Source organism: Carassius auratus, chromosome 29, assembly GCF_003368295.1.
Source record: "Carassius auratus strain Wakin chromosome 29, ASM336829v1, whole genome shotgun sequence".
NCBI classification, from domain to species: Eukaryota; Metazoa; Chordata; class Actinopteri; order Cypriniformes; family Cyprinidae; genus Carassius; species Carassius auratus.
This window is the reverse complement of record NC_039271.1, coordinates 1416245-1444116: the sequence shown is the minus strand read 5'-3', so window position 1 is coordinate 1444116 and position 27872 is coordinate 1416245. Positions and strand designations below refer to the sequence as shown.

The 27872-nt window shown below is 37.2% G+C and overlaps 1 protein-coding gene across 2 annotated transcripts in view; it reads left to right on the top strand.

Annotated features, from left to right (window-relative positions):
• LOC113047817 (semaphorin-3aa) overlaps positions 1–20244 on the top strand; it is a 78168-nt gene extending 57924 nt beyond the window's left edge. For both annotated transcript variants that reach the window (XM_026209133.1, XM_026209132.1), the window contains exons 2-17: positions 1807–1967; positions 3061–3123; positions 7050–7169; positions 7827–7920; positions 8021–8140; positions 9635–9777; positions 9911–10025; positions 10301–10370; positions 12163–12307; positions 12618–12837; positions 13686–13777; positions 13978–14019; positions 14106–14263; positions 15815–15882; positions 16225–16370; positions 17369–20244. In XM_026209133.1, coding sequence (XP_026064918.1) covers positions 1809–1967; positions 3061–3123; positions 7050–7169; positions 7827–7920; positions 8021–8140; positions 9635–9777; positions 9911–10025; positions 10301–10370; positions 12163–12307; positions 12618–12837; positions 13686–13777; positions 13978–14019; positions 14106–14263; positions 15815–15882; positions 16225–16370; positions 17369–18100 — 2487 coding nt within the window. In that variant the 5' untranslated portion in view covers positions 1807–1808 and the 3' untranslated portion in view covers positions 18101–20244. The remainder of the gene's footprint in view (positions 1–1806; positions 1968–3060; positions 3124–7049; positions 7170–7826; positions 7921–8020; positions 8141–9634; positions 9778–9910; positions 10026–10300; positions 10371–12162; positions 12308–12617; positions 12838–13685; positions 13778–13977; positions 14020–14105; positions 14264–15814; positions 15883–16224; positions 16371–17368) is intronic.
• Positions 20245–27872: the final 7628 nt, after the last annotated feature.

Sequence of the window (27872 nt, the reverse complement as noted above, 5' to 3'; positions counted from 1 at the left end):
GCATCCGTTTCTATATCTGAATATCGCATGTGATTGCTTAATGAAACTCTTGTGTTGGAAGCAAAGAACGAAATCAGCAGGAATGGACAGACTTGAGTCGTGCCCGTTCTGCATTCGGTCCTGTGGGAATGCTGTTCTACATTTGATATGCAGCGTTATTGACACAGGCAAAGGAAGGATGGTCTGTTTCTCCTTAACGCTTTCCCTTGCTCGCTCTCTCTCCCGGCACCACACAGATGTCCAGAATCTTAGCGGGGCGAAACGCAGATGGCTACTATAGGAGCGGATTGATCTGGGCTCTGGAGAGGAGCTGCAGTCTTTGCGTGTCACTGTTGATTATGATTCGTGTGCGTGTTGCAGAAACGTTGCAGAGATGTTGACCTCACCCTCTCCCATGAGCAGATGTTCTGGCCGGTGGCTCCTGCGAGCTCTTTTCCAAAGTCGTTTCTCTCTTTCACTTCTTCCTTATCATTCTCACTTCATCTCCTCTTTAATTGTTGTATTTTTTCTTTTCCTTCAGCCTTCTCTTACTTTTATCCAACCTTGTTTCCTCACTCACAGGGAGAGTGACGAATTTGGCAGGTTTTGTGTCTCAGGTCATTATATTTTCACAATGTCTGGTCTAGTGCTGTTGCGCAGATAGTTTCTTTGGCTGTGTCTGCCATAACAACAGTAGTTTTTACTTGATTAGTTATTCTTCTGACCTGAGTTACTAAAAAGATTCCAAATAAAGCGGTACTAATTTGCTTGTGCAATCTAACAAACTGTGTGTGGTCACTTCATAGGTGCACTGCGAGGGATTTACTAAGAATATTCATGCAAGTAAGATTGATGCACCCTAATTTAAAGGAGACTTTAAGTGCTGAAAGATGTACTCAGCAGGCTACATTAGTAGATCAGATTCTTGTATGATGATGTTGCACCATTTTTATACACACAAATGCTAAATCTAAAGCTAAAATGAGATGTAGATGTAAGTGCCAGAGTGCAATAAGAACTTATTAAATAAGCTGTATATACCAACATGCTTAAGAGCTGTTCTGATACTACCTTAAACCCAGCGTGTGCGGGCACACAAATCATTTTGAGTATTAAGCTCATATAAATGATTACATGGGTCAGCTGGTCATACACTTGATTTGGTCCTTGTGATTCAATCATGCAATGTTGTCCTCAGCACTTTTCATGCTATGGTTGAAAAGATACAGTTGTGGTCCACTAACCTTCAAGGTGGTTTTAAAGAAATTGTAACTAAACACATGATTAGTTTTGTTTCTCAGAGATGCAGAAAATGCCGCAAATGACTTCAAATAGCCTTAGGTGTCTGAAAACAAATATTGAAAAATATTTTAAGATATTTGTATATTTATTTGTATGTATATATATATATATATATATATATATATATATATATATATATATATATATATATATATATATATATATATAATAAATATTTTTATTAATTAAACAATTGAAAAGTATTATAAATATTAGTAAAGTAGTTTTTTAAAATATAGAATTTTATAATAAAAAATAATCAGCAATAGATAATGGGACCTTCTTGTTAAGCTTTCTGCTAACCTCAAACAAAAATATTTTTTAATGATTTCAACTGTTACTTAAAAATAACTAATTTAAATAAATAGACAATTTCAAACATCTAATTTTAAATAAATAAATAACATCATTTATTTAATATATAATGACAATATATTGTGGGACCTTTTTAAACTTTGAATGGATGCAAATGGATTTCACATTCTAGACTTATGTTTGCCTTCGTTCTCTTGTTCTGTCTTTCAGAAATGCTGGAATCCAGTAATCTAGTGACTTTCACTGGATTGGCGAACAGTTCAGGTTACGACACGTTCCTGATGGATGAAGAGAGAGGGAGATTGCTTGTTGGCGCGGAGGATCATGTCTTCTCTTTTGACCTGGTCAACATCAACAGAGACGTCAAACAGGTGACACACCACACCAGCTTGCCTTGACATCACTATAAATAAATGTATATTCATGGTCTTATTGTGAGCCATTCATTGTTTTATGTTATTTGATTAAATTCTTCATATTCAAATGAATTAGTCAAAATCTTCGAACAGCTATCCTTTACCGCTGATGACACTTAGGCTGCACAGGGTGTTCATCATGAGCTAAATACAGACATTTTAAAGCAAACTTGTACTCAGCTTGATATGGTAACTCATGATCAAATCAAACTGCATTTTACATTTTTCAAATTGAATATTCTTCTTAACTTGGAAATATGTCACATTTTAGCAGTAAAATATGTTGTGAATTGTAGTTCATGCTGTTTCTCTCTATCTGCATTTAGCAAGAAAGATCGGTGAGGGATTTTATGAAGTGTGTCAGAGAAACCCAGGGTCATCAGAGACGTCCATCTCGCTCTTATTAGCTGCACAACCAGATCTGCGTCCACTTTCTCCTTCTTTCTATCTGCCCATTTGATCTCAGCCTGCCTCCCTCTGTTTCTCATTCCCTGATCATATCTGCAGAGTAATGCTTCTCTTTCTCTCTCTCTCAATCACTCTTTCTTCCTCTCTCTGGATTCCATTACTTTGGTTTCCTCTTTCTTTCTCCTGCCTTTATGCTTTCTTTTTCCTGGAGGCTGCAGACCGTTCTCTTTATATATGATCCTTGTAAGGGTTAATACTGGCTTTTATTGAAAACTCACGCACACATGCATACTTCAGCAATACCATTGTTGAAAGATAATTATCATCGCAACTAACCAAATTATTTTTGCAGACAGAATAACTTAAGAATCAGATCTTAAATGAAGATAACAGAATAAAAACAGTTCTGTAGGCCTACGTGTGTGTGATTGTTTCTCGTGCTCGTGGGATAAGACGAATGGTAGTTTTTATCCTCCGTCTTCATCGTCGTCACAGATGGAGGTGGCAGAAGGACGGCAGGCAGCACTCGTTGATTTTTTTACAGCCAGGTTTCATGCCGAGCGCCTTAGTCAGTCATTTGCAGTTCATTGTGTTCGCTCTGCGCACATTCTCACACCTTCTCTCTTTCTGTGTTTTATAGATCGCCTGGCCCGCCACACCTTCCAAACGCGATGAATGCAAGTGGGCTGGAAAAGACCTTGGGGTAAGTGTGGGGTGACACGTAAACTTAAAAAAAAAAACTATACTTCATCTTTTGGGTATATTTAGGGTATGTGACTCACTTCAGTAATATTCAAATCTACACTGCCATTCAAAGGTTTGGGGTCTTTCTTTTGAAAGAAATTAATACTTTAATTCAGTAAGGACCAAGCAAGGATATTTTTGATCAGAAGTGACAGTAAAGACTTTCACTGTTTGAAAAAAATAAAAAAAGTCAATCTTCAATTCTAAATCTTCTATTTTAGTTTCTTTAGAACTTTCTGTTCAGAAAAGGATCTGGATAATTATGGTTTCCGCACAGTTATTAACCAACACAACTGTTTTTAGCATTGATGATATTAATAATAATAGTAATAAAAAAGTATAAATGATACTCGAGCGCCATGTTTTCATATTAGAATGATTTTTCAAGGTTCGTGTGAAAATGTAGCTTTACCATGTCAGAAATAAATGACATTTTAAAAATGTATTAAAATAGAGAACAGTTTTATTTAATTGTGTTAATATTTTATAATATTACTGGTTTTAATGTATTTTTATTGAATTATTTGTAGCCTTGGTGAGAAACTTAAAAATATATATAAAAAACTTGCTGACTACAAACAGTTGAATGATTTTGTATAAATAAATATACAAATCTGTAAATATGTATTCATTCATTTTTATTGATGGAAAAAAAGCATTCCCCTGAATTTACCAAAAGCAGCAGACAAAATGGCTGAAAAGTTTTCATAGGTCCACTGTAAAAAAAATATTAAAATGTAAAGATTATTAAATAATGTTTTCATACTATATTTTTTTACTTCAAAATTTCATGTTTAATTAAATTAGTTACTTACCATTTAACTAACTTTTTCTAAGTAAAAATGTTTCTACAGTAGTTTTTTTTTTCTAGAATCAATGAACTAATAATCTGAATAACTTTTTTTTTAATTTTTTATTTCTAAAGCACCATCAACATGGTTCTTGATGGTTTTCTAAAGCAACATGAGCATGATAAATGATTCATGATAAGAAAAGTGTTGATTAAAGAACCTATACTATGTGTGTATGTATGACCTGCATTACTCAGGCTGGGTGTTGCATGTGCACTTTGGCTTGATTGCCGTTAGCGATGGAGTTTTGCTGGTGCACACGCTCTTCTGTTCCTCTCGAGAGTTTATATTCTGCGTTTAGATCGAGCAGCAACCCTTGGCCCTTCTGTAAAACAGAAATGGTTTATTTATCAACCCGGCTCTTGCTCGCTCTGTACGTGTGTGTTGTATCTGATGGTAATTTCACGGCTGGGTTCCCGCTGAGATGGGGGGCAGAAGGGGAGCAGGGTTATTAGAGATAACTCACCAGACCTACTTCTGAGACGTACACCCTTAAATAAAGTCACCTGATATTGCAATGAGGTTCTGGAATCACCACATGAATCCGGAAAGAACCATAGATTTTGGCGCTGGCTGTGAAGGGTTTATTTGGCGTTACATGCACACAAATTCACCAGTTCAGAATAATGGTGTTTGCGTGCTGTGAAAATGTTTGTTCAGTTGTTGAAAGCTGCTAGTGAGTGTGCTTGAATGTGTGATTAGGGTATTACCAGCGCATTTCCATAAATCTCTTCATTCTCACATTTGCGTTGGCCAGCCGAGACAGAAACAAGCCCAAAACGACAGCTGGTACAACTGCCTCGCTGTTCATTCGAAACTCTTGGTGATTCATGAGATGAGGGTTAAATATCTCAGCAGCACACTTCATGTCTGTGTTCATTCAAGTTCAAGTCTCAATACTGTATGCTTAAATACACAATTTACAAGGAATTATTGAGGATGTGTTGTTTGATGTGACCATCTACTTAATATATATATTTATATTATAGTCACTGAAGTGATCTTCTTTTTTTTTTTCATGCGACACATTTCAGCAAATGAAGATTAATTAAAAGGCAAAAAGGACCCAGTCAACGGGAACACGAATCACTATAACGAAGCTTTTTCTTCATCTAATAACACAAAACAGCATGGATCTTTTAAAAAATCTGTTCTGTTGTAAAGAAAAGTAAGAAGCTTGCATTGATGTTACAATAAAGTTCTGAATATTTTCATCTAATTTATGTTAAGTAATCGTGTAAAGTCCTGGTAATATTTTAAAGTGGCAGATTGCAATTCCACAGTGGCTGCACTTTAAAAGAAACTGTGCATTAGTTTTGACATTGTCAAGCTCTATGCTGTTATTATCTTTTCATGACTTCACTCGTGTGTGAATGAAATTAGTCACTACTGTGTTGTTAGTATTGTACATAATTACAGATGTGTCTAAATCGTAATCCCCAACACTCTTTGCTTATCTTATCTGAAAGGGAATCATATATCTCTCACGCTTATGAAGGTGCACTCACTTTTCTGCTTCGCAGCTTTGGCCGCTTCTTTATGGACCTTGAAGATAAAACAGAAGGGTTATATGTGTCTAATTACACAGTAGTTACACTGTAATTACAGCACACCACCCAGTTATTACAACTTGAGGTTTGTATACATAGTAAACTCCAAAGAGCGCCAGTTCATCCACCTCTCTCTCACGTGAACACCACACTTGGCTCTATTGGAGCAGGCAAGGACCTTAAAAACAATAACGACCATGGGAAATTTAAAACATTTTTCCTGGTGCAGGAAGTGTTGAATTTTATAGAGCACATGGAATGATTATGCTAGGAATACACACATTTCCTTTACCTTGGAAAAGCCATTACATCGGCACACTAAAGTGCTTTTGTGTAGGTTGACCAAGATGGGTCACACATATGTGTGAGGAAGTGATCTGATTGGCTGTTGCAGGTGATTGAGGTCACTGGATTTATAAGAAAACCAAACATGTCGCCAGAAAATCTCAGCCCTATGCAAGCATTTATTATCTGCTTTGAATAGCTTGTACAAACTAAACTGAACTGGATGTAATCAAGGGAAAGGGCCTGCATTTATGTGTTCTTCTGTTTAGCTTTCTTCACATGTGTGTGCTGAATAAGAGTATGTATGTGTCTTTTTTGTGGTGAAAACACACACGGAGATGGCAACACCCTTTCCTGTGCTCTTAACTGACAACTCTCATTCAGACGGCACACACCGCGCCAAGACCATCAGTGTTTAGACAGATGGACCTGCTTTATTTTCTGAATAGCTGTGGAAAGGTGTGTGCGTGCGCGCATAGGTGTGTGTTTCTTCATGCAGTGTGTTTTTAATGTGTCAGTTTATTATTAGTGAACCCAGTCTTCGCATATTTTACAAAAGAAAGGGAGTTAAAGAGAATTCATTCACATGAAACAATTCACTCATCGGCTCTCACCAACTCATTCAGATGGCCTTAAGACATGTGCTGTACATTTACCTTTCATCCAAACCACACACACACACACACACACACACACACACACACACTTTCAGCACTAATGAGAGTTGGCTGACAGGATATTAAGATGGATAAAACAGCTGGGATCATCATCACTCAGCCGGCAGGAACTCAAAGGCATTTTAATGATACTAAAAGCTTAAATATTAGGTTTACATAGAATTTAAATGTCTCATTTACTTATTTATTGCAGATCTTGTGTCAATTTAGATGGGTTTTCAAAATGTATGTGCAGTACAAGAGAGTCTAAAAGTGAGAAATTATGAAAGTTGTAAACTACATTTTTACAATATAATTTGTGTGGTTCTTGCTTGTGCAAAAGTAGGTTGCTTAATGTTCGATATCCAAGTTCTGGTCACTAAATATAGTTTTTTTTTTTAAAATGTTATTATTATTAATTAATTTTATTATGAAAAATTGTCATATTTTTTTTTCATTGATTTTTATATAATGTTGTATATTATACAGTATCTTTTTTTGGTTAACAGATTTTTTTTTTTTTTGATGTTGTGTCTTTTTCAGAAAGAATGCTCAAACTTTGTGCGTGTGCTGCAGCCGTATAACCAGACACATATTTACATATGTGGCACCGGAGCTTTCCATCCTATCTGTTCTTACCTGGAGATAGGCAAGCGAGCAGAGGTACACAACACACACATGGACACACACGCACACACACACACACAGAAACACACAATCTTGATGCTGTATCAATAATTGATTCAATTAATTCTCTTAGTCCAGTTCTTTCCCATCTCAGGAAAGCAATGACACTAAAACATACTCAGGCGCTCATGTGCATACATATCTTGAAGGCTCATTCACCAAAGCATTTAAAGGAATGAAAAGGAAATTAATGGTGGCTGTCTGCTGCTAACATCTACCCTTATAACAATTTCGGCCTAGTGAAGTAGAAAATGAGGGCATCACAAAGCAGCGAGTGTGTTATTTAGAAGTGCCTCAACTGTGGGAAATGAGATGGCCTTTACATGGTAGAAAAATGTCAGTGAATTTCATGATTTGATCCGGGGAAATTAATCATGGCTTGAGCGCACTGAACATAATAGAAGATAACTTGAATGCAGTTGTTTTGCTGTGAGTTTAGAGATCCAAATCTAAAGTAGCTTTTTTTTTTTTTTTTTTATTAATGTTTTTGATTCTTTTTGGCTACTTGTTGAATATTTAGAGACTCTTGAACAAGATCCTAATGGCACTTTTTGACATTCACCTCTCCATTACCTCATCCGTTTACTATTCATGACTTGCTGTGGTTGGTTAATTCATTATCCCTTTCCTCAGGACAATATCTTCAGACTGGATGCCAGCTACTTTGAGAATGGACGTGGGAAAAGTCCCTATGATCCAAAGATGCAGTCCTCATCCCTCCTGATTGGTGAGTTAGTCAGAGATGGTGTTGTTTGGCTTTTAAAGATTTAGAATCAGTATTAAAAGTGGTCTGATTGGAGATTTCATACTCTTTTTTTATTTCTCAGATGGAGAACTGTATTCTGGGACATCAGCAGACTTCATGGGACGAGACTTTGCCATTTTCCGAACACTTGGGTCACAACATCCAATCAGAACTGAGCAGCATGATTCTAGATGGCTGAATGGTAAAAATGCTGTATTCTGAATAACTAGGGGCTGGTTTTTCAATATGTAAACTATATTTTCTGTTATCCCACCATGATATGAATGAAGTGACTCTCTGAGTGAGTTACTGAATCATTCATTCACTTGATTTGCTCAGTGAGTGAGTCACTGAATCATTCATTTATCTAATTTTTTTAAAACTCTGATTTATTTAGGAAGAACCAAGTGACTCTCTTTGTGAGCAAGTGATTAAATCATTCAATCAAACGGATCAGTTCAGAAATTAATCAAGTGACGGTCTTTATGAGTCACTGAGTCATTTCTTCAACAAATTTGTTCAGAAACACTGATTTATTCAGGAACAAATTAAGTTTCTATCCTTAGCTGCTTGCTGAAATCATCACACAATATATGTGACTTTGCTAGGCATGTGTCTGCCAAGACCAAATGTGTGAAATACATGTAGATATATGGGTTCTTGCAGAACTTTACATCCCTTTACGTGAGTGTCTATCTGCCCGTGTCTGTGAGAGAAAGAAAGAGCCTCTTTGTGAATCTCTGCAGGAGAGATTAGCTTGGCCAGGGTGTTGAGTGTTTCCCCTAACATCCCACCTGCATTTTTGCAGGTCAATATCAAGATAGGAGAATCGGTCAGTATTTTCCCATGAAGTTAATCCTGTCTCAACTGTCCCTGCGAGTGGCTCTTGTTTCAGTCCTCACACAGGGTCAGCGGCCACGCCATCAATACCCTCCTATATTCGCGAGGAAAGGTGCTTTTGAAAACGCTCATCTCACCTTAATCCTCGCTGTCTGTTACCACGGATACATCGGACGTTAATTCCATTTCACCCTCTCTGAAAGCTGTCTCTCGCACAAAAGACCCAGTTTTGTTTGGAGGATTAGTCACATGGATATTCTATCAAACCTTATCAATAGAAACACAGGCCTCTCGCTATCATCAGACTGTTGATGGTTATTCTTCCTACACTTCAAAGAGGATCAGCCTTTACAGAGCAAACATTCGAAAGTTTGGGAGGCTGGAACAAACTTAATGTCATTGGGAAACAGTCAGTGTATTGAATGACAGGGGCGGCACTGTTTCATTGGCGTCTCTACGGGCACATACACACTCACAGTGCATGAACAGAGTTGGTCTTTGGTAAATGTTCGTTCCGCTATTTAAGCTTCACATCCTGTTGGGTCTGTTGCGCTGTAATGCAGCTCTGCATGTTGCTTTATGCGTGTGCCGCCCACGTGGGTGGGGGACATATTACATTTCATTTCTGAGAGCGAAAGAGAGAGAGCGGTCACGGCTGGGTAAGAGTGATCCCCCTGTAACTGGTGATATTGAGGCCTTGGCTCATTTTGGAATAGCTAAAAGGGATTCAATGAAGTGTGCAATCATTTCTGTGGGTTTGAACTTCCCAGAATGGTCTTTTAAACAACTCTGTTTCTTCTGTATCTTCTTACAGTCAAGTGAAAACTGAAGTTCTGATGCATTGTGTGTATTCCAGACCCCAGGTTTCTAGGAATACACCTGATCCCGGAGAGCGATAATCCTGAAGATGACAAGATATTCCTGTTTTTCAAAGAAAACGCCATGGATGGTGAACATACAGGCAAAGCTACCATCTCCAGGATAGGACAACTGTGTAAGGTATCATCACATACAGAAACAAAAGTCATGCACGTTTTGCATTTGTGCATTTGGACACACATTATAAGTCTGTATTTTAGAGCTTTTATGTGATTTTTAATGAACGTGGTCAATCTGTTTGATTTTTTTCCAGAATGACATGGGTGGACATAGGAGTCTCATAAACAAATGGACAACTTTCTTGAAAGCCAAGCTGACATGCTCAGTTCCGGGCCTCAGTGGCATAGACACACATTTTGATGAACTGCGTAAGTAATGTGTATGAACGTTTAGTCTGAACATAATTATTTTTAATATAAAGTCAGAAATGCATACAAAGGAATCTTGTGGGAAAATGCATGAATTAGTTCAGTTGACAGCATCATTGGTATGCTGTCAGTTTCTACTCATCCCTCAAGCTGGGGCACACTAGAAACAACTGGTCCATAAACTTCCATTGCAACATTCCAGATGCTGTCAATAGAGTTTAAGTTGTGTTTATCCACTTTTAATAACTCCAAATGTTTCTTTATTTAACTTCCAGAGGATGTGTTTCTGATGAGTGCTAAAGACCCAAAGAACCCAGTGATATACGCTGTGTTTACTACATCCAGGTAATGCACATATACTTAAAATACATACAGTTAACCATATTAAACGTGTTATAATATGGGGCAGCTGTGGCCTAATGGTTAGAGACTTGAACAAGTTACCCGAAGGTCGCCGCTTAGAGTCTCGGTGCTGGCAGGAGTTGTTGGTGGAAGGGAGTGAATGAACAGCACTCTCTTCCACCCTCAATACCCACGACTGAAGTGCCCTTGAGCAAGGCACTGATCCCCCGGGCTCTGGATCTTTAGCTGCCCACTGCTCCGGGTGTGTTTTCACAGTGTGTGTGTTCCCTACTCATTGCTGTGTGTGTGCACTTGGATGGGTTAAATGCAGAGCACCAATTCGAGTATGGGTTACCATACTTGGCAAATGTCATGACTTTCATAAGTTAGGACTTTTTTCCTTTCCTCGTTTTTTTCTACCTTTTCCCTTCCTTTCTTCCTTCTTTCTCTTCTCTTTTATGCGACGTCAGTGATTTTGCGATGTGTAATATGTTTGGCCCTTTAGAAGCTTTGCAGTGCATTAATCTGGTTAGACTCAGATGCTTCACATCGCTTTTCCTCCTTATTCTGGTCTCTGCCCTCTCTTACCTGTTTCCCCATTCAGCTTCAGCTCACCACAGCTCAGAGGAAATATGATTAAGGTGGTAACCTGAATCTCATTTCCCAGCCAGACACTCTCTTCTCCGGCCCTGCTTGCGAGAAGCAGAGGGTTGGGGAGGGGTGAAGGCAGTAACAAAAGCAGATAAACCGTGTTCAATAGAAGAAAAGACTTTTAAGATGATGGATGAGCACACTGTGTGCGTGTATGGAAGCGTGTGTGCATGTAAACATGAGATGAGGAAGAGGACAAACATATCACAATTAATCACTGTCAAAAAGCGAGAGAGGCCAAGGCGGTGGTCGTCCAAAGCGTGCAGATCCTGTTCATGTGTTCCCACCTCACTGATTACCTAATGTATGCAGAGAACACAACATTCGGAAATTCAATTACGGATTTTAAAGAATTAGACTGCTTTAATTGGTTTTCTAAGTGCTCTGTTTCTGAAATGAATAGAAGGGCATTCTAGGGACTTGCTTTTAATATTGCCACTTAATGAGGCCTGAAAACTGGGGTGATGGATCAGTATTTTATCTCTCGCTTTATCTATGTTCGTGTGTGTGTGTGTCTGTGTGTTAGAGTGTGCAAGCACATGTATGCGTGTGTGTGCATTTTTATGTGTGGGACCCTGACTGATTGATGGGGAATTAGTTTATTCATGTGCCCTGTGGTTAATTGATTTCCTCGCTAATTAACATTTTACAAATGCCTAGGGGTGTTCACCACAGTCTGTTTGGTCTCGTGGCTGTTTAGGGGAATAAGTGCTTGTATACACACATGTACGCTGCAATACAAATGCTAATTTTATACATCATCTAACACAATAAAGTAAACATATAATCAAAATGAACTTTCTTAACACACATTTCTAGTCTTATTGTGTGTGATACATTTGTGCATATTTAAAATGTGTCTTTATGATCTTTCATCAAAATGTAAAAACTCAGATGACGTTGCCAAGCCCTCTTGTTTTTCATTTCACTTCCAACCCCTTGTCATTTAAAGACTTTTCAATCCATTTTGTCAATTCCTGGTCCAAAAAATCCTGTCCAGATTTTTTTTGTTAGATTAAAATATTTTAAACGCATTGAAATGGATAATTTTCTTCTGATATATACACTTCTGGAAATATACACATAATGTATTTTGTGTTCTACCAGTGATTGTGTTCTCCATTCTCCCCTTTTCTTTGCTCAGTAATATTTTCCGTGGATCTGCTATATGCATGTACAGTATGGCAGACATCCGAAGGGTATTTCTAGGTCCATATGCCCACAGGGACGGGCCAAACTACCAGTGGGTTCCCTTCCAGGGCAGAGTGCCATACCCCCGTCCTGGCACAGTGAGTGCTGGCCAATATATTTGGCATTAACACAAAACTGAGAAACTACAGCTTCATATCTGTGCATTTTTATTCAAATAAATCATTGAATTTATTGCCTTATTCTTCCAAAGAGTAATACACTGTTATTTATTGGCCTAACTGTTTGCCTTGACATTTAACAGAATTTGGAAAAATCCCATCCTTGCAAAAATACATTACTACAGTACTTTGAATGCATACTAAAATAACTAAAACCACACTATATTATTCAGAATGCAACACTGAAACATTATTGCATCAATAATCTCCCCTCCTTTCCCCATCATAGTGTCCCAGCAAAACGTTCGGAGGCTTTGATTCCACCAAAGACCTTCCTGATGATGTAATCACATTTGCACGCCTGCACCCAGCCATGCATAACCCCGTGCAACCGATGGGTGGGAAGCCCATCATAGTGCGGACGAACGTGGAGTACCAGTTCAGTCAGCTGGTGGTGGATCGTGTGGAAGCTGAGGACGGCCAGTACGATGTCATGTTCATCGGCACAGGCTAGTAAAAGAAATATAACTGCTGTTTAAACAGAACAAAGCCTTTCGCTAAGAAATCACTCCACTTTTATAGTTCTTAAAGCCACTGTCCACAGTCTTTTTGACTTATCCTCTACAACAATATTCAAAGGCCCTATGACTTTTCCAGTTGCTTGTGATTTACTGGATAATGATATGGATTTTTTTACTCGAGTTTTCCAGTTCTTTTAAAATGTCCACATATATCCATGTTTTCCTAAGACTGTGGAAATTCTGGTTCTTTAATAAAAAAAGAGTTGTTGGTGGGTCAATAAAATAAGCAATATCTTGATTTTCTTTGATTATCTTGAATATCTTATTTAATGGTTGTTTTGTCTTATTTTAAGTCATCTTGAGACCCCCTTGGAAGTTTCCCCACACTCTTTTTTTATTGTAATCTGTGGTTCCATGAAGAACCTTTACCATCCGTGTAATCTTTCCATTAAACATTGTGAAAAATTGTTTATTAAAATGTCTTTCACACAAAGAAAAAAAAAAAGAACTGTTCATAGAAAGATTATTTTGGGAAACCAACAATGATTCAAAAACCTCCTTTTAGGACTTTTATTTTGAAGAATTTCACACAAAATATTTTTATTAAATTTTTTTATTCACCTTCATGTCATTTCAACTCATATATATATATATATATATATATATATATATATATATATATATATATATATATATAATATATATATATATATATATATATATATATATATTATTTTTTTATAACAAGAGAAAAAATTACTGTTCGTTTTAAAGTTACAATTAATAAGAAATAATGTACAAATAATGAATATTAAAAAATTCTAATCCTAAATCAGATTTAGGAACTGTGCTGAAGGTGGTGACCATTCCCAGGGAAAGCTGGCATGATCTGGAGGAAGTGGTGCTGGAAGAGATGACGGTGTTCAGGGTATGAGCGCCAACTGTTCATTACCCAGAGAGCTGTGCGTTTCTGCTTGCTATTGGAATCGAAATCCTCCAACTATTATTTTCACCTTAGTACATTTAATTGCTCCCCCATAAATCTGTCTGCACAGTCACAGCATGTCATCACAAAAAATATCCTCAGATCTTAAAATGAGATTAAACTTTTTCTGTTTTCCCTTCTAGGAGCCAACACCTATTACTGCCATGGAGCTCTCCACTAAACAAGTACGACTGCTTGATATTACGCTTCACCAGCCATTAGCAGAGAGCAAACCGTGTCCTAATAGACTTATATGTTCATCTGTCAACAGCAACAGCTGTACCTCGGGTCAGATTTAGGGATTTCCCAGATGCCCCTGCACCGCTGTGAGGTCTACGGGAAGGCCTGTGCCGAGTGCTGCCTGGCAAGAGATCCATATTGTGCCTGGGACGGGACAGAGTGCTCTCGATATTTTCCGACTGCTAAGAGGTAAGCACAATGAGGACATCTGTATTCTTCAACATTTTGGTAACATTTCAGTTCAGAATCTGGATTAAATTACCGTACATATTCTAAAATGGACAGTTCACCCAAAAATAAAAACAAACATCCTTTTTTCCGTAGAACACAAAATAAAATATTTTGAATATTTTTTTGTCCAGTGGGGTTGTTTTGGACCCCATTGACTTTCATAGTATGGACAAAAACACAGAGACTTGTCTCAAAATGTTTAGGTGCGTAAATTACAAAACTATCCCTTTAAGTAAATGACATTTTAACACAGAATTATGGCACCATATTTACTGTTTAAGTGTTTAGTGCACGACAATTTCTGCATCTTAACACACATGCATTGACAAGCACAAACACCTGGGTCCAAGTATACAGGCTGCTTTTAAACACCCTATTAACACATGCTCACAATAAGCCATGTACCCACTGTAAATATATTTAATATATATTTTTCTCGACACACCCTTATGGTCCACAGCACTAGGAGGGTCCACGCCACTCCAAATATTTTCAGTGTGCCTGAAATGCGAAACAGACGTCCTTACTGCACCTCCCGCACGTGCCAAGACAGCCAGAGTCGAGGAATGTGTGTGTGTGTGTGTGTGTGTGTGTGTGTGTGTGTGTGTGTGTGTGCACGCCTTAGCAAAACATGTTACAGAAATGAGAAGACACAGAGAGCCACGCACTGAAATACAAGAACAGAACAGGAAAATAAATGACAGATCTTTAAAAATGACAAGGAGGCTGTTTTAAACGCGAGAAAGCTTTCAGATTTCACTTATCGTTCCCTAAGATATACTCCACACAACCATTCTTCACACCAGATCCTGAATGTTTTCAGTCAGGCACAGGAAATCTTCTCAGTCTTTCAATACAGTTGTGAATGGATAAGAGTGCTGGCCTTGGCTCAGTCCTTGGCCCATGTTAGCATTTAAGAGGTGAAGTTGTTCTCTTAAAGTGGCACAGAACTGTTGTAAACACTCTGATGAAGACTGAATGGCTCTCTTAGCTGAAAATGACATGAGGAGCTGTTTTAACAAATATGAAGGTTCTGAGCTTTGGAACTCATCATGAAAGATCTCTCCATGAATCATTTTTCTGAATTATAACTGGGGCACCAACACATTAAACACATTCCTTCCTCCGTGCATCTAAAAGTGTGATGTACGGTTTAGCAGAACCACAAGAAATTGTTTCCCTTTCTGCCTTTATGGGGACAAACAGATAGTGCCTCCCCTCTGGATGAGTCAGTGTTGCTGTATTGGGCAATGTTTAAAGTACCACAGAGGCACATTGTTTACCCAAATGGTTTAATTATTGTTTTATAGAGCTAAAGTATTTTACCATAGAAATCTCACATCATCCTTAAGTCTGTATGACAATACGGTAGTTGTTTGATTGAAACAACAGTGCCATCTAGTGGTCTGAGGATAGTAGTGTTGCGAATACTAAACTCGAGGATCAATTTCAGTGTTCAGAAGGCTACGTCACATCACACTTCTAATCCAATCTTTTATCATTTAACAGGAGAACAAGACGTCAGGACATCAGAAATGGTGATCCTCTTTCTCAGTGCTCTGATCTGCAACACAATGGTAAGTATATTCACATACCTTGATTTCTGATCAGACATAATTAATTAGTTGCCTAAAACAATATGAGTCAAATACATGAAAAATGGCTATAATACAGAAAAGACCTTTATTACATGTCTTCTGTTCTATAATGTATTGAACATTGTGCAGTTGTGTTCTACTAATATTGCACCTCCTGTAACTAAATGTTAATAGATACAATCAGCAACACATTAGAAGGAAGTCAGCATGCCTGAACATTTGCGAAGGATTGAAGCATTATAATGTGTAGGCGCCACTGATACACGTTCTATTTCAGCACGCTGGAAATGACTGAACATTACCTCCTTGTGTGTGTGTTAGATGATCTGGAAGGATACGGCAGTGTGGAGGAAAGAAGTGTGTATGGTGTAGAGAACAGCAGCATGTTTCTGGAATGCAGCCCAAAGTCTCAGAGAGCGCTAATCTACTGGCAGCTCCAGAGACCCAATGATGAGCGTAAACATGAGGTACACACACAGCAAGACATGCCTTTAATGCCTTTATGATTATGGTGATCAAAATGCAATACAAAGAATATAAATGACTAAATATATTTGAACCGTTTTTTCCCAGTTCTCTTACTGTGGTTAGTTTCCAGATTCTTCACGCATTAGATCAGTTGGCAGTTTTAACGGTTTTAACAGTCTAACACTGTGTTGAAATAATTTAAAGCTTACTGCTATTCTGTCTAATCTATCCAACGTATTAGTTTTTTTTTCCTGAATGCAGATAGAACATTGTTAATCTTAATTTTACAGATGTCATTTCTGTGTCAAAAGTTGGGGGGCAGTCCTTTTTTTTTTACTTTTATTCAACAAGGATGCATTACATTTTTAAATTGAAAAAATGTTTTTCAAATAAATACTATCTTTTAAATCCTAAAGAAAATGTATCAAGGTTTATAAATTAAAATAAAATAAAAAATGATGTATATACAGAAGGGATTTTCATATCATAAAAATGTTTTCATTTTTATAGATACACTGGGATATTATAATGGTTACTGTTAAATAGTTACATATTTTACTAGTAATAAAAAAATAACAGACTTCATCATTATTGTATGTAAATCGCACCCTAAGTAAAATGTTACTGTTTTATGAAGGAGAAAGAGAATGTTATTATTACTAGTATATTAAGGTATTTTATTGAACAGGATATGACATCATGACCCCCACACCAGCAACCATCACACATACACCAGCTGTGTTTCTCTTTCAGATATTATCAGGCAAAAAATAGTGCTAAAGTAACACCTCACCCCAGACGCTCATTTTGTAAATGCAATAATGATCAGATTTCAGCCTTCCTTCTGTGTAAGAAAATCCCCCAACTGTGTTTTAGTTTTCTTCGCACCCCAGATGTAACCTCAGATTTCAAAGTTCTGGTCTGGGACCATTTTTGAGGTCAAAACCTATGAAAAAGTGTTAATAAACTCAATCTGGTTTTTTTTTCTCGATGTCAGATTGTGATTGATGAAAGGCTGAGTCTAACTGGCCAGGGTTTGCTGATCAGAAGTCTAACCCAGGCCGATTCAGGAGTGTACCACTGCCATGCCGTCGAGCACGGCTTCATTCAACCACTGCGGCGTATTAATCTCCAGGTCATCCCAGCTCAGCGTGTGGGCGAGCTGCTTCTCCGGGCGAGCGCCAACGATAAGGATCCATCCCCCAAACACAAACTCTGGTATCGGGATTTCATGAGCCTGCTGGAGCACCCAGATCTCAACAGCGTGGACGAGTTCTGCGAGCGCGTTTGGAAGCGTGAGAAGAAGCCTAAGGGAAAGAAAACCCCCAAAGTCAACCCTGTAGCTGGCGTAGGTACAAAATCAGAGAAGACCCCTCAAACGACGGCTCAGACTTTGCAGAACCCGACGCAAAGAGCCCAAAACATACCCAAAGTGCCGAACAGCCCAACGGTTCAGATTCTCCCGAAGTCCTCAGGTTTGCAAAGAAGTCAAATCCCGGGAAGTACCGTGGATACAGAGAGCCAAAGCATCAAACCGGACACTCAGAGCACGCAAAAGGTCCAAAGTGCTCCCGAGAGCCAAAGAGCACAGCCGAACCAGGGTAAAAGAGGCACCCAGACCCCACAAAGAGGACCTCCTAACACAGCCAAGTGGAAACAGCTTCAGGAGAACAAGAGGGGGCGCAACCGCAGGACCCACGAACAGCAGAGACCTCCACGCAGCGTGTGAGATATACTCACAAACACTCAATAGACACTTGTAAACATCTGCATCAGTCACTCATACAACAGACTAACGTGCAGTGCGGCCATAATCAATAGCACAAAACTCAAAAACGGTGAACTCAGCTAGAAATCCTACTCACGTTACTTGTTCACTAGGGAAAGCACATTGACTTTGTTGTTGTGATGTGACAGCAAAGACCTTTTACACTACTAGTGTTGCAGATCCGACATCATACACGTGATGTTTTCATTAAAGGACGCAAAACAGTCGTTTGCCAAAAAAACCTTTGCAATACGATGGGATAGTGCCAATGGAAAAAGAAGATGATTTCAAAGGAAACTCTTTTGTCGATATGGCAAAATATGAAAAAAGACATAATGGGGTGAAGTAGGCACCTGGAAAACTGGAAGCCAGTTGCTTAGATTTGTAAAGACTGTAATATATGAGCAAGCATTGTACTGTACATAGAACAACACTAAGTCATTACGGACACAATTGGTCAAAGGTGAAAATAAGGCATGCCAAGGTACCAGCTTGTCTAACCTCTGATCCTCCGAAGCGTTTGGATGTTTGTGTTAATTATGTTTCAGATAATCAAGTGGGCCTGACTGACTAAAAAATGTCAACAACTGTAGTGACCATTTCTGCCAAAATTTCGTTTTCAAGTACAACGTGCATGAGTTGAATGAACAAGCTCTTCCAAGCCAGTTGCATAGTCGAACTGTCTGCGGATTACAGCCGTCTAGATGATCGTTCTAAATGTCGGCTGCGTAAAATGAAAGAACATCTTTTGAAAGATGTTTATAGATGTTTCCATTATGTCTGTAGTGTATTTCTAAATTATTATTACTCATTCTTCATATGTTTTTGTCATTAATTTGCTAAATCAGTCTATGTTAGGCTGAAAGCTGAGTGACCCTAGTATATGTACATAATATATATATACAGCGGAACACCACTTAATTATTTATTGCTGGTTATTGTTCAAAGGGTTGCATTTATTTTTGATATTATTTTTTTTCTATTCACTTGTAAATGTGGACAATGGGCCACAGTTCACATATATGGACCAATTATTTGTTTTTAGGCTCAGATTCTTGTTGAAGATGAGGCTGTTTGCTGATCTGTATCATTTTATTTGAGTTTCACATGCTTTCTTAATTTTATTTGTTCTTTCTTTTTCAGTCTCTTAAGCTTATATTCTTTTAGGTCTTGTTATAACTTCATTGTACAAAACTAACAAAAAATATTAAATCATCTCCAATGATTAGCTGTGAATGTCCCTAAAAAAAAAGTGTGGGTTAGGTCAGATTAGATGCCGTTGAGAACACACTGCATGTGAAGTCTGCCTTTGCACATCTTTATTTTTTATTGTCAGTGTGTCATACGAAACGTCATTTCTGTGCCATGCAAGATGTATGAGATGTGAATATTTTTGCCATTTGCATCTAGACACACCCTGTCCCTTTTATGTATTATAGGTCTACAGTCTTTTCACACATACAAGTGTCCCCCAACAAATGTCATTTCAATGCAATACAGAGGTATATCCACCAGTTAGCTCTCCAGTTCACTGCCTGTCCCAGATGGAGATGATTTGGAGCTGGCTGGTGCTACAAAGCAGGAGAGGGGAGCTGTCAGTTATGTAAAATTGGTGTTTCTGGCATGCATTTGGTTGTCTAAATAAATATTTCGTCTAGAATTTCAGGGTGGTCGTGGGTGGATTATTTGTATATTTCTTTGATTTGTTTTTAGCAGCATTTGGAGGACACATGTAGTCTATCTGTGAATGTTGTGAATGACTCATTGTGTTCGCTGAAAGGTGAAAATATCACATCTTGTAGTTTACGGTCTCATTTATTAAATAATCGCAGTAATTATTCAAGTAGACAATTTTGGGACATTGGCAAGTTCTCAAAAGGTACCTGAGCTTGAAAGCTTGCGTCTGGTGAACAAAATCTGATATTGTAGCAGCAATGATAAGTGCTTATAATTTCATCTACACATTTGTTAGTTATTTAGTCAGACTATCTGTTGCCTGATGGAAGTTTGATTAATCGAAGTTGGACTTCACCTTTGTGTAGTGTCTCAGATATGCCCATGGGAAAGTGATTGGAAATTCAATAAATATAACCAATGCATGCCAACATGACTGACTAATTTACTAAGTGAGTATCTGAGTATTATCTCCATATCTCAAGAAATATCTAGGTAAAGGGTTTTATTTAATTATTTATTTATTTTTGTTTTTCAAGTTCAAGGATAGTTATTTTAAAATTCCGTTTTTATAAATATTACATAAAAACAGCAATATTTTTATATTTTCCAAAAGTATTGTGTAGTGAAGTAGCATGGGTTTCGAGTCTCTTTAATTAACAATTTTTGAAGAAACTGACTGAACTGATTAGAGGATTCAGAGAGCTTAATCATCCGCGTCGAACGTTTTGTGACCGAAATAAACTATGTTAAAATATGTTAGATTTTGTAGGAATGGCTTTTATTTGCATGCAATCGGAAGTTCAGCCTTCCCGATGCCATATTAGGAGAAGTAGGCGGAGCAGAAGAAACTGCACACAACTAATTTGTTCTCGCGCACCACGTGACGCGCCAGTTTTAAATATTGGGTAGCTGGAAGAATGAAGCCGATGTTTTCTGCGGCCTGTTCCTATCATATTACTATTATATTACTTTATAAGACTTTAAACACAGGGGACTTCTTTTATGACCCTTTTGTGGAGCTCGACAACCGCGTTAACCAAGAAGAGCAGCCCAATTATTTAAAGCAGATAGTAATCAACGGTATTTTGTTGCATATGTGAATGTTTCATTACAAAATGTATCGTTTCTTATTATTATTTGACCTTTGTTCTCATCCTTATAATAAAGCTATTTAAAGTTTCAGTGCGAGCTTATTACCACTAGATGGCGCGATAAAAACTCATTTTTCCACTGTCACTGCCAGCTGGATTTGATTAAAATGTGCATTGTATGATACAGTAACAAATAGCTCTATATTATCTTTACTATGTACATTAAAATCTATATGATGAAGAGAGAAGTATTTCTATAATGGTCCAAACTCAATCAAAACTCTAAGCACTGATCATTTATTCTGTGCCCAGGGTTTGACCTGAAATGAGTGTGTGCATGTTAGTGTTTGTGACTCAGAGGAGAGCAACAGAAAGGAAGCTGCCCTCGACTCGAGACATCCATCATCTCTCCCCCGCATCAAAAGTGTCCTCAGAAAGCAAGGGTGTCATTCTGTATCCTGGAGATCATTGTTTGTGTGTCATAACTAAGCACACATTATGGGGGAACAAAAGGCATGTGTGTTTAAGTACTTACTACTGAATCAGAGGTCTCTTCACGTTGTCTTTTGGTCACACACATGCACACGGCCCTGAGGATTCTGGGTAGAAAGAGATTCAGGTCAAGACTCTTGCTTTCTGTAAATGGAATTACTATTGCACAGCTGTAATGGATTTATTGCTGTAAATATAATTTTGATGATTAATGGAAATAAAATATAAATATCAGATAAAAAACTAATATGGAAATTAGAAATGTTGCCTTGGAAACTAGGTTTAAGTACAACATTTATCTTTTTTAACTAAAACTGAAGTGAAAATAAATCAGTAACATGCTCCTTAAAGCCTTTATTTATAATGTATTATACTAAAATTATCCATTAATTTTACAGACATTTCTGTTAACCGTTAAACACGATGCAATGAAGTGCAAAATTCTACATGTAAAACACCTGTAAAAAAACAAATTATATATACACACACACATTATGCATTTTGTATGATTTCATGAATAATTGTAACCACAGTTATACATTATAATATTTATCTATTCTTTATTAAACCTTTAAAAAGTGTAAACGCAGAAACCAATTTCAGATGTAAAAAGCAATCTGCCAATAGTATAATGCATTTCAATTGCATTAAAATTACTGTTGGATTTATGCGTTTTGTTGTAATTGTTCATGAAAAGATATAATTCCTATAATTATGAATGCCTATGTAATGAATTATAATGCATGCAGTAAAGTATTACCAATAAATTAAAGCTAAATAAAAAAAGAAACATTCATAAAATATCAAAAGCACATAACGAAATTACTAAAACGTAAACTGAAGTTAAAATCAAAACTGAAACTATACAAACAATAATAGTATATAAATAAAAAAACACTGGTCAGAATTGCTCCTTGATTACAATCCCTCAGGTGAACAAGAATGCAAGGTAACTATGGAAACAACGTACTCTAGTGGCCAAATAGTTGTCAGAATAACAGCCATAAAGAGTTTCTGATAAGATGGCAAAGACTCCCAGCTGCCTTGGTTCAAAACAGTGCGTTTATATTTAGCATCACGGCACAGGTGATGAAGTCAGCAGTCAGTCACCCGGCACAGCCCCCCTTAGCCCCTAATCTCAGGCTCTTTATGGAGTTAAAATGATCTCTGCCTTTGATGAAAATGGTACACTTCACCACACTTAATGAATTTCCCTTATTCCCTCCCCCTCCTTCCTTCCTTCACTCGCTCTTTCCATCCTTTACTTCTTCTTCACTCTCGTTTAGAGTTTCAAGGTGTAACCCTCGGAGCATGATAGAGGCAATCTCACCTGTTATTTCCATTTATTAGAAAATGATGCCTTTCTACATTTTCTAAAATGCTTGAATAATTTTCACTTCATAATATTCTTAATCGCATTTGTTACAATCCTTTGGTCGCAGTCGGGTTTTCATTTTTTAGTAATCCAAGTCTTAAAGAAAATTAAGCTTCATTTAATCAGCCTCATGTTGGAGAACCTGTATGATTTTTCCTTTATTCTGTGTTAATAAAAAATAAACATTTTAAGAAATATTAATGCTGTTTCATTAAAAGAGAAAGCGACACTGTGTCCTTTACAAACAATTGACTTTAACCGTAATCTGAATCTGGACTGAACAAAACGCCCACCACACCAGCACACTAGTGTCCCTCCACACTCACACACAAGCAGCAAAAGATACTCTGAACCTTATTATATACTGGTTTGGCAAAGCTGTGTTAAACTGAACCTTAAGCCTAGAGAGGTTAAACTGTCATTGATAATATATTTTACCAATGTCAGCTGAATGTTAAGTAACATATAAATAAATACAAAAAGTGACATTCTTGTAGACAGATGTTAACTACTATTGCATTTACAGGTGTTCAGATGTTTCTTTACAGCAACTGTTGACTGTCTCTTTGTTGGAAGGTAAGAATTTAAAGTAATAGTCATTGTATAAATAATAAGTTGAAGTTGGATAAATATCATTAAGTCAAAGGTACCCTGGAAATATACATATTTTTACAATTTGCATAAATTGAAGGAAATTGATGAGTAATGAGGCGAATGTTAATGAAAGTTATGTGGCTTAATGGCTCTACAATATGTCTAAGAAATTATGTGAAAAAATGTTCATAATGTATGTTTTAATATAAATGTAATTACAAATGATATTATCATCATACCAATTTGAGTCTAATGTCATATTGTACATATATACAATACTTTGTATATATACACAATATATGTACAGGACATATTTCGCTGCATAACATTTTTCTTAAGTCCTTTTATTTAACGTTTCTTCACTCTAATAAACTTATTTTACATCTTTAAATTATATTTAGATTCCCAGATTTTCAGTGTGGCTTTGTCCTTAGTACATACATGTGCTTGTAAGGGCATGTCTTATTCTGTGAGTGTGCCTTATCCCAGACCCTGTGATTGGCTGATAGTTCATAAGAAAGGTGATGGTGTGTGTGTGTGTGTGTGTGTGTGTGTGTGTGTGTGTGTGTGTGAATTAAAGGGGGTGTGCAGATGCAGGGGCAGCCAGAGAGGTGAGAGACGCCTTCCCTTTAAGAGTGTATTTTTAGCCATGCAGTTATTAGTGTTCATCGGAAGGGAAAATGGGGTGTTAAGGGAGGAATTGGGCACATGCAGACTGTCTAAGAAGGATGAGGAGATCAAGACGACTAATATACCATGAATGAAACATCGTCCCCAGGGAGCAAAGTGCAGAAGGAGCTGTCCACTCACGATTACTACAGCCAACAACAGACCGCCAGCTTCTAATGCAGGTATGTGACCCTTTACTATTTTCTGGATCCAATTTTGGATCCAATATCTTTGTCACTCTTTTCTCACGTCCTCTTGCATCTCAGCAGCACTTATTATAACTCTTGCCACATGTGTGATAGTTGTTTTTGTTTGTTAGTTACTATATACACTTGCACAGTCACTTCTGAAAGTGTCAGAGGTATATAGTCTGGACATCAATTGCATTATGAAAATATTCTGTATCAAAACTACCAAACTGTCTTGTTTTGTAGACTTGTCATGGTTGGGGTCATTCCAGCCATATTTTCTGTATTGAAGTCCATATTCAACTTTAATGAGCAACGCACTGTGTGTGTGATTAGGTTTCAGGCTTCAGTTACACTTCTCTGCTTCTCCATGCGCTGTAAGTCTCCCATACACACCGGCATACATACAATACACGTCTACAAGCAGCACACACACTCACTTACTCACTGACACATTGTATAGCATTATTAATGTCTACAGTGTGTGTAAATGAGTGTATGTGCATTCAATAGAGAGACAGGCTGCTACAGGAAGTCAGGTGAGCATATGTGGCTATAGAATATATCAGGATAAACACTACGCTCAAAAGTTTGGGTACTTCTTTTAAGGAAATTAATACATTTATTCAGAAGCATTATATTGATAAAAAGAGACAGTAAAGACATTTATAATGTTTCTCTGAACTTTATCTTTATTAAATAATCCTGGAAAACAATTCCACAAAAACAAAAAAAAACTGTTTTCAACAATGATAATAATCAGAACTGTTTCTTGAGCACCAAATAAGCATATAAGAATGGTTTCTGAAGGAACATGTGGCACTGATGGTGAAATAACTGATGAAAAATGAAGCTTTGCATCACAGGAATAGATTACATTCTTATACAGTGTGTATACACACACACACAAATATATATTATATTATTATATTTTTTCCCAATATATTATTTCCACAGTATAGTTTTTACAAAATTTTTTGGTAAAATAAATAGTAGCATTGATGAGCATAAGAGACTTCTTTAAAAAAAAGAAAAATAAATAAATAAAAATGACCCCTAAACTTTTGAATCTCACTGTATTCAAACAGTTTGACCAGGTTCCATAGCTATATTTATAGTGGTGTGTGTGTGTGGCATAGTATATGTGTGTGTACTTCTGCTTCAGAGCGTTAAGGTCATTAGTGTTCGCTCCACTGGTCGGCCCTGTGTGGGAAAGGCTATCTGTTCTGGGCCGCAGTTCATCATTGCTGATGAGAGGGAGAGAAAAAGAGGGAATGAGGGCAGAACACCCACTAACAACAATAATAGTAGTCTTTGACTGTCCTGTCATTGTATTTATACTGATTGTGGTGCCAACAGCAGATATTCATGATAGAGAGCTTAACTGACTACCAATGCCCTTTGATCTTGTTAATTGATGTGTGGAGATTGTTAAAGTATCTGTGGATCTTGATAAGAGTCCATCTTCTCAATATAGCCCAGGGACAACAGCTGGTTACACAGAGGATGAAATCCCCCAGGAGCTGTGGACTGGACTGAATAAGCCCCCATGTCCCATCACACAGCAGTCCCTCTGATGCTCAACAGGGTGGAGAGGATAATACGTATCAGTTAATAGAAAGCCGGAAACAGCATTAGATGAATCTGATATTCATATAGGAATTAAATGCATGTAGTAGCGTGACTGGTCTCTGAGCATTAAATGAAAAGGTCAGATCTTCACTGAAAAAAATGTTTTATTTATCCAATTAAAAAAAAATAGGGTAATGATTCTATTTTTTTTTTTTACTTGAGTCAATGAAAAATAAATAGTTTGTCCTAAGGGTGAAAAATAAATAGCTTGTCCAAAGGGTAAGTTATTTAATTTTCATTGGCTCAAGATAAAAAAAAAATAGATTTGAATCATTACCCTAATTTTTTTTAATTTGATGAATGAAAAACTAAATTCAGTGTTTGAGTGTGTGCAAAATGGTTGCTCTATTAACATTATTAGTGATGGACTGTCAGTGTTGTTTTCGGTAACTAAACTCAAACAATTGTAATGAACTTTTTTCTTTTTTAATTAAACTGAAATACAGTAAAATATGTGCCATGGCAGCTAATTAAGATGAATTACTAAAACTAAAATAAAAATAATGAAGAAACTAAATATAAAAAAATGTAATAACTTGTCAAGCAGTGTTTTCCAAAGCAGCTCATGACATCACCTACACAGCCCATAGAAGGAAGATGGAGTGTGCATGCAGAACACAACGGATATCTTGATACAAAGAGGACAGATATTTGTTAAATCAAAATAATAATAAATCAAAAAAAGAGTAATGCACAACAAAACTGCCTGAAATACAAATTGATTAAGCAAGATGCTTGGTGTAATCCTGTGAATGCACAAATTATAAATAAGATTTTTACAGTAAGTGTTTATTTCCTTTGCCTAATCGGTTTCTAGCATGGAGCTGTTGTATTGTTAAGACCATAGCTGAAGATAAATCGGATGCTCAGTCGTGCTCCTGGAGATCTTCCTTTTTCCCATGTTTGGTGCATCCATGCTGTTCCACACCTGTCTGTGATTTTCAAGAGATCCGGAAGACTTTAATTAGCTTGTTCAGGTTTTTTTCTTGTGGTATCGTTTTTTTTTTTTTTTGCCATTTCTTATTGATGAAACCCTCAAGAAAGCACTCAAAATGATTGGGAGAAGAGGGGACAGCAGGATCAATTTGTCAGATGCATTTTGTCTTTACATATTTTTTTTTTTTTTTTTTTAATAACGCCCTTCTGGTTTTAGTTTTAGAATATATACAAGCATTATCACATCTTCATATTAGATTAAGCATTGAACATGGAAAGATAAGAATGACTCAGTAAATGTACTTCTGCATTTAATTTGGCAGGTGTGAGTTTAATTACAGTTTTTGATATCAACTGTTTAAGAACTTAAGAAAATGTATGCATCCCTAGGTAAAACCCTAACATTTTATCACACGTTTTGGTCAGGTTTGGTTCAATGATGTGTTCATCCGGTTAGTCTGGTGAGAGTGATCTTGCAGTCAGCTTCATGTCTGCAAAAATAGTGGGAATCAATAAAGGTGGCTAATGGAGACAGGGTTTTCTTCCATCACTCCTCAAGGCTGCTCAGACATGGTTATATTAAGTTGCATGTCTGGGGCTTTCTTGGTTTCAAGTCATAGAATAAGCTATTGCAGGAGCAAAATGAAAATCCTACAGTCTTCAGAAGTACTGAATGCAATGCTGTTTCTCTGTGAAACCAACCGGTTTGTGTCCTCTGATGTTGGATTTTGAGGACAAATGGCTCTGTCAGGACATACAGCATTGTAAAGTAGGCAGTGTGTCACTGCAAATTCTCCCTCTGACTCATTGAAGTCATTGATGACAAACTCCTTCAGTGGCTCCTTCTGTCTCCAGGCCCTTGGCATAGCTATATGAGCCTAGGACATATTGATGATTTATGGAAATATTGATGCAGTGGCTCATGATTCCCATTCAGCAGGATATCTGTGAGCAGGATGAATGCATGTGTTTGTGAATGTGTGATCTATGCATTTTGTGTGTGGTGACTACAACTCACAGCAGGTAATTCACTCTTATGCAACAAAACAGAAGACTAATGGAAGGTACAGTACTGTTTT